At 34.5% G+C, this 16827-nt stretch overlaps 1 protein-coding gene across 22 annotated transcripts in view; it reads left to right on the plus strand.

Annotated features, from left to right (window-relative positions):
• CCDC91 (coiled-coil domain containing 91) overlaps window positions 1-16827 on the plus strand; it is a 422422-nt gene that overhangs the window by 329993 nt on the left and 75602 nt on the right. For all 22 annotated transcript variants that reach the window (XM_082352212.1, XM_082352191.1, XM_082352211.1 and 19 more), the window contains one exon: window positions 272-385. In XM_082352212.1, coding sequence (XP_082208338.1) covers window positions 272-385 — 114 coding nt within the window. The remainder of the gene's footprint in view (window positions 1-271; window positions 386-16827) is intronic.

The following is a 16827-nucleotide window of genomic DNA, read 5'->3' on the forward strand; positions in this document are numbered from 1 at the left end:
GGTTGGTAAGGAAGCCATTGGAGTCTGTCAGGCGCTCCCTGCAATAAATGGCTTACTCCATTTCTTTTCCCTTTCACTCAGTTTAGAAAAATGAATTCTGTGGAATCTCTAACAGAACCCAAAAGATTTCGTAAGTTCTTATTCCTGTTTAAAGGTATGCTTTGAACAGAATAAGCTCAACCCACTGAAGAGGGTTTTTAGTTTATATAAAATGGGCACAAACATGTCATAGCACATACCTCCCTGACTTTTTTCATCCTCCCACAAACAGGAAACTGTTAAGGCAGCAATAATAGAAGAGCAAAAGCGAAGTGAAAAGGCTGTGGAAGAGGCAGTGAAGAGAACAAGAGATGAATTGATAGAGTATGTAAAGGAACAGAAAAGGGTAAGTATCCCCTGAAGGGTTTTAATTTGTGCTTCCACAAACTGAAGCATTGGCTTCGGTACAATGATATGAAATTTTAAAATATTTAAAATGTCCTTTGTCATCTAATTTAGGAATCTTCATCTAAGATTATTTTTCTGATATAATTTTATATTCTAATAGTTAATGTCTATAAACATAAATTCCATCTGTCAACAAAAAAAGCACACTGAATAATTTCTTGCTGGATTCCTAGAAATGACCTATAGCATTTTCAATTTAACTTTACACTTGCGAAGAAAGTAAACAGTTATAGACTTTTAGTTTTTTGGCCATAAGTTTGTTATTTCTTATAATATTTGTCAAAATTTTATGCACTCGTTAGGCCTTCGGACTGGGTTAACGCCACTGTGGTTCTAATAGATTTTATTACGGTTATCAAATTAAGGCTCTTCTGCCATAGTTTTATTTCAAAAACAAAATTCAGAATGTGCTTGCTTGTCACAATTCAGAATGCCTATTGGAGCTTTACAAAATAAACATCATTTCAGTACAATGTGGTTTTATTAATATGTGAGTCTGAGCAGTGGCCGGAAATAATGGACTTAATAGCTTAATTTGTAGCTTTTTCAACAAATCTTTATTCTTCTTAAGTAGTATCCAAGATGAGAAACACTTCGGATGACATGTTTAATGGTAATCTCTGTAATAAGCATATTATATTACAGTATATTATATAACAAATTATATGGTGAATTTTCTCACACACTATTTTATGTCTCATTTATATATTTAGTATAACATGTTATATATTATAAAGTATCATATTTAAAGACTATCTATTATACAATATATAGTATTATATAATATAGCATAATAAAATTATAAATAAAACATAAAACATAGTGTGTATGAGGATATTTGACACAATTAATTGGTGGTCAAAATGACAAATAAAAGATTATTCTTCAGTTGACAGTTAAGTAGAAGACTAGGAGTGTCATAAAAACTCATGATACCACTTTAGTTCCATACTCTTAATTTGAAGCCAAGTTTGGTATGATACAAATGAAATTCTTTCTTTTTTTTTTTTTTTTTTTTAATTAATTAATTAATTTATTTATGGCTGTGCTGGGTCTTCGTTTCTGTGCGAGGGCTTTCTACAGTTGCAGCGAGCGGGGGCCACTCTTCATCGTGGTGCGCGGGCCTCTCACTGTCGCGGCCTCTCTTGTTGCGGAGCACAGACTCCAGACGCGCAGGCTCAGCAGTTGTGGCTCACGGCCCAGTTGCTCTGCGGCACGTGGGATCTTCCCAGACCAGGGCTCGAACCCATGTGCCCTGCATTGGCAGGCAGATTCTCAACCACTGCGCCACCAGGGAAGCCCCCAAAGGAAATTCTTACCCGTCAATAGCTACCATTAGGTTTCAACAAAGCAGAGTTTGTCAGCAGAGTAAAAAATTGCTAACTAGGCTTTTCAGATAACTTAACCACTCACAGAAGCATTTCATATGGGATTAGATCTTTGGGCACATTATCTCAAGGTGTTTTTAAAAGCAGTTTCACCCAAACAAATTCCTGATGAGTGCATGACCTTCTGAAGAGAAAATTCTGAGCCAGATATAGTCAACTGACTTTTCAGGAAGTGATATATTCCCAGAAAATTCCTATTTTTATATGTATCCCCAAGGAGTTTATGTTAAATAACCTAGTTCAGAAGCAGTCATACAAGAAAGGAATTATAGATGCTTTCCACATACACACAGGAATTGTGATAGTGAAAGAACACAGACTTGAAATAAATTCAAGAAGTCTTGTGGATGTATCCTTTTGGTTTTTTTTTTAAACGGAAGTATAGGTGATTTACAGTGTTGTGTTTGTTTCAGGTGTACAAGAAAAGTGATTCAGTTATACATGTATTTTATTTATATATATATATATATATATATATATATATATATATATATATATATATATATATATATAAATACTTTTTCAGATTCTTTTCCCTTATAGGTTATAACAAAATATTGAGTATAGTTCCTTGTGCTACACTAGGTCCTTTTGGTTATCTATTTTATATATAGTAGTGTGTATATGTTAATCCCAAACTCCTATGGATGTATCCTTTTTTAACCATCTTTTCTTAATAATACATGGCCAATTCTTACTTGAGCACTAAATTTGGACAAGAAATTATGTAATATAACAAACCCATTCGTAGGAGTATCTTAGATGAATATTTCTTTGATCAAAATGGAAATTTTTTCTTAAAAAAAACCTTTAAAATTGTGTATTACTTTCCTCTCAAAAGAAGTTTTGTGGCTGCCATAAGAAACATTTAAAATGAGAGCAGGAAATGCCTTTACAGGAGTTACCTGGCCCCTGTGTGAGGTAAATTAGCCCTTGAAGAGAACTGACAATGAACTCTGCCATTTAATCTGTGTTCTTGCAAATCATATTAAAGGATTAGTATCTGTTTATGTTAGATAAACTAGTTATCACATTTAGAAATGTTCATTAAATAACAACAAAATCATGACAATATTACATTCTATGTGCACCAGAGTTCCACTTCTCTATGCTTGTTCCTTTATATGTTAAGAACTATAAATTTAATACCTGCCTTCCAGAACAGCTGTGAGATAATACATGTAATAAAATAGAACAGCTAGAGTATGGTCTCAATATATATGTACATTATTGAAGAAAAACAGAAAAGCCTAGTAGCATTATTTTTCGCTAATTCAAAGTGTGCTTTTCAGATTAACATTTGGCATTCTATTTCCTCTGAGGTTTACAACATGATTCTAATAGTTTATTCCATTCTTGTTACTAGATTCACAGAAGATTAAAACTGATTTAATCACTATATTAATAGGAAGTTTATTACCACCACTTTGGGATTTGAGAGTTTTTTAAATAACACATATTGTGGAATACTTTTAATATTTGAATGTTTCCATCTCTCCAAACAGAAAAGCTATAAAAAAGGAAAGTGGATAAAATATTTGAAATGAAAGCACCAACCAATTACTAGATCTCTTTTTTATATAACTTTTTAAAAATTAAGATTCTCTATACTCTGTTTCTTTTCCAAAATGGATTTCAGTGTTTCAAGTTAATTTTTATGAATTTTGGGGGCTTGGAAAATTTTCATACACGCACAGAAAAGACATCTCATAACTTATAAAGTAATATTTAGAAGAAACAGAAGGGTTTTTTTAGCAAATTCATAATCTTTTTTCTGCTTCCAAAAGACTAAATTAGGGCAACTCATCTCTACTTCTTCCTTTGTAAGATGGATTTCTGTTTGCATCAGAGAAGAACACTTTTCCAGAACAAAAATTTTCCTTTCTCCTCTCCAGCTTTTTTTAACTAGAGAGTCAACTTGAGATTTTCAACATTAGACACCTCAAAAGCCCTGTAGACCTTGGTTCCAACTGGGCTTACATTCCAGTCTGTGAAGTAATCATCCCCTCTTGAAATTTTCCAAAATCTTTGTAAGAAGAAGTCTAATGTTGTGTTAGTTTCTGTCTTTATATGTCTTTTGTCCTAACCAATCTTTGCTTTGATATCATTTTACCCTTACCAAATTCACTAAAAGACTGAAATGAAGACTCTTTTCTCTACATCTTTTCCTTCAGTCTTTTACTTTTAAAAGACAGAGAAACAGAATGAAAAATCTGAAATGCTTAACTTTTCAAATAACTTATAATTTATCCTACAATATTAAATGCAGTAGAATTACAAATCACCACAGAGGATAACATTGCTTTTTCTGAGTATCTACAATCAACAAGTTTTTAATCAGTGATCCAATCCTTTTGAGTATTACAATTATACTCAGAATTAGAATTAGAATTATAATAGGATTAAAATTAGAATTATACTGAGAAAATGTTTTACTTTTAAATGCCATTTACCAGGGGTTTTTTGTATCAAATCAATAGGGATGTCCCTGAACTTTGTAAATATTCACATTCATCTGGTCTAAACATCTTAGACAGGACAAAGGGGCTACTTATACCTATACTACCTATGTACTAATTATGTGAATCATAATTTACACTGAAATTGCATCCTAAATTATTTACTAAGTTGGTTACATGGTACTTATACTGTTACTCCAAGTCCTAATAACAATCAAAGGTTAAGTGTAATCAAATCCAAACAAAGAGAGCTTTTTAAATGATCAACCAGAAAAATAATTCAAATTAATAATGGATCTGTTTCAGTGACTATCTTATAAGTGCCTTTCTTATAGGTATTTTAAATGATAGTATTAAAAACTCCTCTGTAAGATCTATCTTGTTAAACCCAGAAAATAAAATTATTATATTGAGTTCACAAATTTAGTATGAAACTAAAAAGCCAAAGTTTTGCAGTCTCAGTTCTCATAATTTTTTCATTAGTTGATAGAAATTGTCTCATTTTTTAATGAATTTAGAAATTTCCATTATAATTTGTATAATAGAGAGGGAAAGGTAAACAGGAAAACCTAAAAAGATTTTAAAATACACTCAATTCATCTGAGAATCAGCTAGGTATCCCCAAGTGTAGTGATTTATATTTAACAACAATAATATGTTTTATCAAAATTAAATTTTTTGTTTCAAACTCTCTTGAATCATTACAAGTTCTAGATTAAGGGGTTGCAAATATACCCCATGGGTCAAATTTGGTTTGCTGTTTTTATAAATAAAGCGTTATTGAAACACATAGCCACATCCATTCGTTTATGTGCTACTCTTTGGCTGGTTTCATGCTGCAACAGCAGAGTTGAGTAGTTCAGAGAGACCATGGGACCTACATAACCTAAAATATTTGCTATCTGGCCCTTTACAGAAAATCGTTTGTCAACTCCTGTTCCAGGCTATCAAAATAATCTTGAGGAGAAAATTTCTTCCTGTCAGCCCTTTAAAATATTTATTCTTTCATTATGCCTTATTGTAACTAGACAATTGAAATTCCTAAGGTGCTGTTCTGGAAAAGATTTCTTGATATTAATTGCCAGATAAGGCATTATAATATTTTAGGCCTCGTCATTAGTGACATAAACTTTATTTTAGACTAAAGGAGGTTGTAGGAAAACGAGATGGGAAAGACCACATCCCTTGACACTTCCCTAGGGAGGAAGAATTTGTGGTTGAAAATGACCTGTGGCCCTTGGATTAGAATGAAGTGTTCCAACCCATCCCACAAGTTAAGAGTGTTACACATGAGCTTGCTATGAGGGAGGAAGTGTGAATAACATTCAGCAAGCAACAACTACTCACAGCCAAGCAGTGATTCCTAAAAAATAAAATCCCATCCAAATGTAATAAAAGATTATTTTTTTTTCCTCTTAAAAACCAGAATTATGGCCTGTATTTTCTAAATCACCTCCAGGAAAATAATCTTCACATTAGAGGATCCTTTTAATTTAGATCTTTAAAGAGGAGTAAGGAGCAATTATCTTTACTTCAAAGTTTTTGTGGTCAAAGCATTGTTATAATTTCTTAATTCTAAAAGGATTCATTTAATCCAGGTTTTCTACAATATTCTTGAGTGTTTGCATCTCAAACTGTTTAATAAAAGGCAATATTTGGCCAAAATGAACTCTCTTTAGTTTCTGTTCAGTTATACAGTTACTTGAATTAAACATGATTTCAAGACAAGTTATTTAATATCTTGTGGTGCCTTACTTTTTTCCTCTTAATAATTTGGGAGTTGGACGAGCTGGTCTCTAATGCCTCTTACAGTTCTAAACTCTGTTACAACTGTGAGTAACATTTTCCTTGACAGATGATGAATCTCCACAGGGGTTTTTAGTTCTTGGTATAAATCACTTGCATCATAGTAGTTATTTTGTGCATAATTTATACATCAGTGTAGGGAGGTGACACTTTCCTGGCATTCCCCAGCCTCCGGCACCTGCTCATCCTAATCGATTGGCCTTGCTTCTGCTTGTCCTGGGGCAGGCTGTAGAGTTGCCTATGCAAGATGCAGCTCAGTAGCAATTCAGCATCTGCCCTTGTAACTTTTGCTTTGGGTCTCATATTAGAAAATGCTTTTATCTGACCAAGGCATATTAAAATGAATAACATACCCTCACACTCAATTGTTGTCTGTACTTTCAGTTGTGCCTCATATTTTGATGCCAAAGGGAATTTAAAGATTTATATAAGTATGATCTAAAAAGTTACTATTTTTCAATCTCATACTCTTCTTTGAAAGCTTATTTCATACAGTATACTTTAAAATCAAATTTATTGCTGTTTTTCACTTTCTATTTTAACAGTCTTCTTGATCCTCTTTCTTATTCTGCTGGACTCACTTGCATAAGAATCACCTTGAAAGAACTTACTTTGGTGAGGCAAATCTATTGACCATTTCCATTTCAACAGTGGGTAACTGAGAAAAGATACTATAGACATAGCTTAATGCTTAGATTAAGTTTCCATTATTCCTGTTTCAGGGAATAAAACATACATTCCAACTTAAAATGAAAATGAAAATTTATGCATTTGCACTTAAGAACTAGTTCAGCACAGCAGTTAATGTACTCTTCTTTAACTGGTCTTTGGGATAGCAATTTTGTTTAAAACAAAGCAAAACTTCTAAATCAAAGTACAGTAAGTATAAATACTTTAGTTGGAGTCAATTAGTATCTAAAAACGTTCATTCTCTGTTTTTGTGTAATTAAAATGTTCATCTAAGTAATTAATCACTTCTTGAATTATTACAGTGAATTAGCTTTATTCTTCATTAAAAGGTTTTAGCTTTTTCTTAGACATTCAGATGACTTCTCCTTTCCTGCAATATACTAAAATTCTTAAAATTCAGATGGTGGTAAGAATTGATTCAAATCAAAGACAAATCAATAAAATCAAAGTGTCAACTTTGAGTCATAGGCCATGGAATTTAGGAGTTGACATGCCTGATGGGTATGCTATCATTGAAGGCCTGTAGTTAGATGTAGCTTCTTGAGATGGCCCAAGTGAAGAATAGCTAGGTAGCTCATGATGTAAATGGTGAGCAGCTGGTGTAGAAGGAAAACCAGAGGTCAGACCTAGAGGAAGTGAAGTGGTAGCTATCAGAGGCCCCCATATTGAAATGATGATGACAGCGATAACGGCTAATACTTATGTAGCATTTACTAAGTTTCAGGCACTAGTCTAAGGATATTATCATTTAAGAGTGTGTGTATGTATTCATTACTCTCAATAGTATTATTAACCGCCAGATCATAAAGCTAGAAAGTGACAGTCTGGCTCTGGAGTCTGAGCTATTAACCATTTGGCAAACCACTTCTGTGGGCAACAGTCATCGATAAAGAATAGGGACAAAAGTTTGTGAATAGGTCAGAAATGAAGGTTTCAGATTAAAAACCAAGAAGAATAAGAGGATAACAGAGACCCATGTTTATGTTTTGTTAGTCATATGGCACTATGTAGTATCTACCAGATCAAAGCAGCTGTGGAGGACCAGGACCACCATATCTTTAAAAAGCTAAAAGTCTGGTTTTGGAAGGAAAGTATAAGAGCATATTACCTTAAGTAAAGGTCAAAAAATGGCTTGAAGCAATAGTAGATACCACAACATATGGCAGTGCTTGAAAAAAGGTCAAAAAGATTGTGCTGATAATCATTGACAATAGAATTCCAGAACATCACTTCAGACTATGGAGATAAGAGTGGATTTTCTATTTCAGTCAAATGGAAGCTAAAATATGGACTAGGCTACATAGTAAACAGAGGATGGACAATAGTCTGTGAGAAGACAAAGGGTGTGGTCTCTTAGAGGAATAAACAAATTAATTTATAAAGATTTTTATTAAAACGTCTATTTCTAGATTCTTAATATACCTTTTGGTTGCAATTCTAGAATGTCCTGGTTCATGAAGCTTATATAATCGGGGGCAGTGGAGATGGAGTTTGTTTTTTTTTCAGATGTTGTCTTACCCTTTAGCCAACCTTAGAAGTCAAAAAGCATGTATATATGTTTTCATTTATTCACAAACTATTTATTAAGAGCCACTATTGCGTTTACCATGTTACTATTAAACTATTAGAAAGAAATGCATAATGAAGTGGTATTCCAAATTGCTAGCATCTTGATCTATACAACATAGATCCTTATATCTATACAACATGCATTTGTGTATGCCCTTCCATGTTCCATTCTAAGCTATGTACTGGGAAATTTCAGTTTAAATTTTTTTCCATTCTATAAAGAAATGTTAAGCATCTTTAATAGTCTGAGTTCTGTGCTCAGGACACAAGGATAAATGAGATAATCAAGAAAGAGAGTTTATACCCTGGTATTCATAATGGCAATACATATTTGTTTAACAACTAAAATATATAAAGATCTTTACATACATTATTTGATTCTTATAATCACCTGCATGGTTATTATTCTGATTTTACAAACTGGAGAGTCAAAGATGATAGAAATGTTCACTTTTCCAAGGCTAGATCTAATAAACCATAGCTGAGACTTCAGTTTTCCTTTTTTGATCCTGTACTCTTTCCTCTACGTCACAGCAATTGGCCTTGTCAACTTCATTTATACTAGCAGTTTCATTGTACTATCTAGAGTGAAGCCAATATCTGGAGATGATTATCAAAAAGACCATGGTAGTTAGAATCAGTGAAGAACCCTAACATCAACAGCTAAGAGAACTAGAAGTGCATGAAATACTCAGTGATACAGAAAGCAATTGATCATGGAGACAGGAACCCACATGTTACCGTCTTCTTCTCTTGTGGTGCTTTAGTGTCCTGTTTTGAGTTCTGTATTTGGAAAAGATGTTGACATTTTCATGGAAATCAGAGTTTTAGAGTGAACTATTGAGTATATAACCTAGGAGAAGACTTTGAAAGGTCTAAGCTTGCTCAACTATGGAAAACCTTACCATGGAAATTCAGCAATATAGAAACCAAGAAAACATCTTAATATGACCTTAATGCTAAAGGAATAACTAGAAACGTTCAACTTAAGTGGAATCTAAGTCTGTATCAGAAAACAATACAAAACAGCAGCCATTTATTGAGTGCCAAGTTTGTCCAAGATACCATGGTGGCTGCTTTACTTATACAGTTTCACTTTATCCTCAAAACTATTCTAAAATAGTATCTGCACATTACAGACAAGGAAAACTAAGTCAACAATGTGAGATAACTGCCGGAGATTAGTAAAAGAGAGAGTCAAGATTTTAACTTGGTTCTATCTGACTGCAAACCATATAGGGAGATTCCTCAGTAACTCTTTAAATCTGGTTTGATAATTTACTTTACATAGTATTTTTCAAATGGTATTTTAGGATTGTCAGTTTCTTCACTAACTTCACTAAGCTTGTAATATACCTTTTACTTTTATAGGCTCCATCTAGATAAATTAGATAAATTTTACAGGCTCTGTCTAGATAAATTAATTAAATTGGCTCCATCCAGATAAATTAGGAAGAAAAACAGAAAGATATGGATAGCACGTGTGCACATACACACACACACATCTCGTTTGGGAAATTGCTTGAAATCATGTATTACATACAATTTATAAATTATTTTTAAATAGGTTTTTCACCTATGGTGAGCTTTTGAGTATCCTAGCAAAGACTATTTGTTTAGATACTTTAAATATTATTTTATTCCTGCAGGGTTTTAAGGTTTTGATTATATAAAAAACAGGCCTATTGTTTTCCTAATTGTCATGACCATATTAGGTGGTGGTGAAATATTGACAAAGTCTTAAACAAGATTTCTGTAAAATGTGCATCATAAATTGGGCTCTGAAGTTAAAGCCACCACAAGCTTATGTGGTAGCAGTAATAGGTGAACAATAGTTTGTTTTTTTTTTTAAACCAAGCCTAGCTCTACTATTCTATGTAGTATTATCTGTACCTTTAGTCCAATCCAGCCCATTAATGCCAGTGTTTAAAACTAAACCCTTAGCCTATTCTCTTTAGTTCTCATAAAGTCCTCATAGACACATCGTTGGAATTAATACTCATTTCTAGGGTCATATAGGCTAATGCCAAATTCCCTTAAAATTATACTTCCTCTAGGAATTAAAAAAAAACAAAATAGAACTAACATGTCAGAGTTATTTCAGTCCTTTAAAATATATTAAAATATACAAGTAATTATGGCAAACAATTTTTTTTTTTTTATGCAGCAAATTAAGAAAATGAGTCATGATCCCAACATATTCTGTTTGGAAACTACTCATTTTGTTAAATTTTAAAGTTATGTTAGCTTGGAAAATATATTTCTTTTAATTTTATTTGATTTGATTTTAGCCTGGAGCTAAACCACATAGCCCTGCTCTTTCCTCCAGTCTGACACTTCTCTTCAGTGGCTCTCAGTTCTTAATTCTTTTTGCGTGGCTAGCAGGATCTTAGTTCCCCAACCAGGGATTGAACCCAGGCCCAAGGCAGTGAAAGTGCCGAGTCCTAGCCACTGGACCACCAGGGAATTCCCTCAGTTCTTAATTCTGTCTTGAGATATAGAAAGAAGAAATTATTTTCATTTACAAGAAAGATACAATGAACAATAACAATTCAGGCTTTGCACTAATATCTACAAGAGTTTCTTGTAAAACATTTAAAAATATACGACCTTCCTCTTGTGTACTTTAAATTGGATTATAGAAATTATGTCTGTAGGATTGTAGACTTACTCCACAATAGATTAATAGTCTTTTTAACTATCCTGGATATTTATGAATACCTGTTAGTTCCGATTCTTTGACTTCTTTTTCTAATATATAAATAGTTAAAAAATGAGTTATTTTTCATGTGCTGCTTTTTAAATGAAATTCCTGAAATGACTATTTTATTTCCTTCCACTATCAAAATCTCCAACTTTCAGTAGAGAAGAGATGGGATTATTACTAAAAGACACTTGGTAGTTTTAAAATTTAATCTATTTGATTTATTGTATAGTTGTTTTCCATCATATGTATCTCCTCAGCCATCAGTTCTTTCCTTTGAAAAAACAGCAAAAATAGCAATTTGGTTTGTAACTAATAGTGCCTTGGAAACAGCATGAAAAAATCATTTTCTAAGAGATGCGGTATTTTTCTTCTCATATGAAAACAGAGAAAACCTCCTTGACATTCTGTTCCTTGCTGATTCATATGCACTGACATGACCTCTCTGTGTTCCTGTCTTGCTCTGGAAGCTTTGTGCTCACTGCTTAAGGGGAGGCCAATTATTTAACATATGTGAACTCTAGTCTGTAGCAGAGAGGTAAAAGATACGTCATTTATGATCATCACGTTATTTTTGAATGAAATCCATTTCATTATGGATGAATCACATGTCTGACTAAATTGTTAGACTATTTTTGTTATTTTTTTAAAAATAATAATACTAAATGGAATAATACTAAACGAATAGTCAAGACAATAATTTTACCAGCACTTCTTTTCCTTCTCTGAGATTGCTGTACCAACGTACATCTCTTCTTGTTCTTTCTCTTTTAAAGATATTTATTTTCCTGTATTCTTTTTCCAGTAATTTTTCATTCATCTTTATTGGTTCAGCTGAGATTCCCTGCATGAGATTCCATAATCCTCAGTTTTATACATAAAGCTCCAACATTCACATCAGTTTACCACCTAAGAACTAATTTTTATCATTGTATCCCTTTATCAGAGAATTTGAGAGTAACCTAATATTAAGATCCTATAAGTATTTGACAGGTGTTGGTCTACTTGAAAATTATATATTTTTTATATTCAGTTTGAATTCCTACTTTTAAGCAACAGAAGTTATCTGTGACTGGTTAAGCAAAAAAGGAGTTTTTGTTTATTAAGAGGTTATTTAGAAGAGAGTAACAGCTCAGCTTCCAAAATTAAAGCCTAAAACCATGACATCGTACTGGCCTAATGAGGAAACTCCATTGCTGCTGCTTCTTCCCCACCAAGTACTAAAGAAAACTGTGGTTGCTTCCACTTTGCCATTTATGCCACTTGTGTATCACTAAAACTGTTTCACAACCTCTGCTGCCTCCAAAACCCAAAGTCTGCCACCACCCTCACCAGCAAGGAAGATTCCACATGAAGTTTCACTCTTCTAACTGCTTCTTAGTGAGGTCTCATGGGGTAAACCTTGTGACTTTGTTCCAAACCTTTATAGATCAATGCTGGGATTCCCCTGTCAGAACTCACCACAGGCTCTTGATAAACTGTTGACACTTCTAACACCCGTTGAGTCTATTCGTCATTAAGTCTAGGTAGATGCACTGTAGCCTGGGCTAACTAGGAAGCCTCCTTTTTCCCGTGGGGCCCACTCACAACTAGAGGCTTTCAGGTCACTTCATAAATAGGTCAAAGCAAGATTCCCAAAGTAATACACACGCGCACACATGCACACACACACACACACACACACACACAGCCTTCAAAGAGTCCCACCTAGCACTGTGCTGCTTTCTTAGTGGCAGGAGGCACCAAGGTACAATAAGTTATCTTTAACTTTGAAGAGGCTATCCTGATAGGCTGAAGATCACTGGACCCCTCAGAAACTTTATTGAGGTGTAGCTCTTATATTTTTATTTGATGTTATCTCCCACTGTACTGCACTCATATTAGACTCATATATTTTTTACATACCTTTTCTTTACGAAGGATCTTGAGTATGTATTATGTATATGTACCGGAGACATGTCATCAATGTAGTTGTCCTGTGTAATGGTGAGACAGTAATGGTCTTAATGAAATAAGTATATTGTGGTTCAGAGCCAAATAATTTATATAACCCTAAGATAAAATGGTTTATTACCCTACCTGTCATATGAAAATTGCTATTATAGGTGTTCTCTGTCTGTTGAAATAGAAGGGAAAAAGCATTTGCCAGATTAATAGTCATATACCTGGTGCTAAGAGTTCTAATAAAGAATGCACATCTGCAGCAGCAGCTTCATTGAAATGACTGTCTAGTAATCTTATCTCCACCTCCAATTCCAACTGTATACTGTATGTGTGTTTAGGGCTCAACCAGGCTAGATAGGAGGCAGATTCAGATTAAAAGTGCATTCATCGTTTGATTCCCTCAGGCATCCGTTTTGACCACTAATTCACAATGGTATTCTGGGCCCCCAGTTTTAGTGTTAATTCAGAGCTATTAGACAATAGTACCCAAAAGACCTGGTATTTCCCTTTCTCCAGTGCAGTTACCTTTATGAGGAAAGCCAAGTTGAGAGTTTACAGTTTATACCTGTGATGTCATTGCAATATATGTCTTCAAGTACTTGCATTCTCTACTTCACTCAAAAAAACTCTGGGTCTGGGAATTGACTTAGGACTAGAAATTGGAAAAAACGTTACAAATTTTTGTTGCAGTGGCTCAAGTCAGACCTCTCTTCACTAAACCTGGATATCTTAATCGTTTTATTAAGTTGGAATTTTTTTGGATGCCTATCTGTTTGGTCCATACAGATTGTCTGATCAGGTAGCCAGAGCCAGTGGTCACTGCAGGTCAAAGTATTTTAACCCAACCCTTGTAGCAATCACAGTAACCATTTCCTCCTGCCTCTTTTTTTTTTAAATTATTTATTTATTTATTTATATTTATTTTTTTGGCTGTGTTGGGTCTTCGTTTCTGTGCGAGGGCTTTCTCTAGTTGCGGCGAGTGGGGGCCACTCTTCATCGCGGTGCGCAGGCCTCTCACTGTCGTGGCCTCTCTTGTTGCGGAGCACAGGCTCCAGACTCGCAGGCTCAGTAGTTGTGGCGCACGGGTTTAGTTGCTCCGCGGCATGTGGGATCTTCCCAGACCAGGGCTCGAACCCGTGTCCCCTGCATTGGCAGGCAGATTCTCAATCACTGCGCCACCAGGGAAGCCCTCCTCCTGCCTCTTCTAGTTAAGTGCTTTTCCCTGGGCTCTGCTACCTCCCTATCCCATGGTCTACATTGAAAGCAGTAGTGCCCATCGGCTCTCCTGGCCTCTAGAAGACAGTGCTGTTCACTAATGCTGGCTTTTCCCTCCCAGGGAACAGTGTCAGGGAGTAGCTCGTGGCTGTGGTGGCTGTGATTCTTGCCTTGAACTGAGAATTGTGAGCATCATTAGGATTGTGAGCATTTCATTGTCCTTTTTTAAAGCTGTATTGTGGAATCAGAAGCAACTAATTTTGTGTTTGAATTCTTCATACTCTTCATATTGTTCAATGTTAGAAGCCACTGGATCTCCCATAGTCTTGCCTTCATTTGTCACTTCATTTCACGTGACTGCAGTTAATAATTTGTTACTTTGCTACTGTGGGCTATGGGCTGCCAGATTCTACCTTTTTTTTTTTTTTTTTTTCCATTTTTAGAGGCATCAGCCCTTACAGAGTCAGATAACCATTCATAGATCTTTCTGACTTTCCTGAGGATGTACCACCTTCAGCCACTTCTAGTAGCCATTTAGTATCAACCAGGGTTCTTATTTTAAGCAGAGGAAACTACCTCTGGCCAGTTCAGCAGCAGAAGTGTTTATTAAAAGGAAATATAGTAGTTGACCAAGTTGTTGAGAGCTGGAGAACCAGGGTCAAGGTAAAGCTTCCAGAAACAATACCAAAAACTACACACACAAAACTTGCTTAAAGATAAGTCCCTCTTTGCTGCAGCATTCCTATCAAGCACTGTGGGAACCCCCTGTTTAATTCAGTCATTGCAATACTCAACAGTTGAATGCTTCCCATCCTTATGAGCAAACGGGTGCTCTCCAGAGCCCCTTCCTCTAACTGCTCACTTCTGAATCAAAGTCTTTCACAGTTGACTCTGATTAGCAGAGCCTTTGGAGCAGAGCAAGCTAGATAACTGAGTTTTCTGGGTTTTACTTAAGGGAGTCATACTTCATAAGGTTAGAAATTCGTCAAACATAGGAAGGGTATCAAAAACCAGAGAGCATTACAGATGGCCACTACATACTTTGGGAATTTTTTCCAAGATGCTATGGTTACAGTAGAAATATTTTTCCAGCTTTTTAGTCTCTTGGCTAATTCTAAAACTGATCCTTTGAAGTCAAACTAGGTGGGTTTTATTCTTACTAAAACAGAGCATTAGCAATTGCCAGGTTCATCAGATATCTTGTAGAAAGTTTGTCACTTGGCCACCACAACTTCATTCTTTTTCAATAGTCTGAGGTTTCTACAGTTATGCCAAAATTATGTGACACTGTTCAGGAGGTAGGCAATACTTTGGTAGATAAGGTTTTTGTTTCCATGTACTTATGCTAAATATTGATAATTTTAGAAGGTATGTATAAATAGATTTTTTAAAAATTTTTTAAGTTTTAGTGATTAAACTTGTCCTTGAGTTAACCAAAAGTTTTTCCGCTTGGTAATTCTGGGCCATTTTGTATACATTAGTTATAGAACTTCTTTTTATAGAATGATGGCCACAAAGGTTACTAAAGAGAGCTTGATGGGCTTGTTTTTCTACTGAATTCGCCTAGATCAAGTTAGTGGCCTCTGTGTCCTTGGCACCATCTTTGTTCTCTGTATTTACTCCACACTCTGACAAGTGGGTCTCTTTCTTCTACCCTCCTCTCCATTTTCTTGCAACCAGACCTGTTATCCATGGCCTCTGCTATTTTTTTACGACTCTGATTTTAAGTATAAAACTGAAGAAAATGGTGAGAAACTGGACAGCAAAGTACTATTTATCAAATCAAGTCACATATTCTAAGCCTGAAAAGGAGAGGCTTCAGTTCTGTACTATGTAATAAGTATTATATATAGGTTTTGTTGTGTCTATCATTCTTTGAGCTTCTGGGTTGTTACGGAAGATTATGTTCAAAACCTGGCTGCCAGTCAGAACATTATTATACTAGTACGTTTCAAAGTTAGATCCCTCCAATTCATTTGAGTCTTTTCCAGATGTTTTCCAAAGTAGATGACTTTCTCAACATTTGATTTGAAGTACAATATTTTAGGATAAGTTCTATATCCAGCATTCAGTGTACATTGGGATTGATTTATTAAATAATCCCACTATTCCTGTCCTGTCACCATGGTGGTTTTTCATATTTTCATATTTTTTGCATGTATAATGTGATTATTACCTTGTACCAGGAAAATATTAATCATAGTTTCTTTGCCATTTTACAAGAATTTTAATATCTGCTTTTAATTCATCAGTGGGGACATTTGGCATATGAAATAACTTTGTTGCTTAGTTTTTCCTTCATAGTTTAGAGTGCTTATTCATTTAAGATTTGGTGTGACTATAATATATTCAACACTTTGCTTTTGTCCTTAATATTTATTCCATTCCTGTGGTTCACATTTTCCTTTTCTTGTGTATCATGTGTTGAAAATGAAAATGTCTTGTCTAGGGTGGAGCTTAGCCACGGCACTAAACAAACATGCTCTCCTTCTGCTCTTTGTTTATTTTAGTGGTTAAATTACTAAAAATCCTGTTAATAAAAAAAAAAAAAGAAGAAGAAGTTTTACATCTACCTTTTTTTTTATTGGATACTTTCATAGTACAA

Source organism: Balaenoptera borealis (genome assembly GCF_965194805.1).
Source record: "Balaenoptera borealis genome assembly, chromosome: 13".
In the NCBI taxonomy this organism is placed as follows: Eukaryota; Metazoa; Chordata; class Mammalia; order Artiodactyla; family Balaenopteridae; genus Balaenoptera; species Balaenoptera borealis.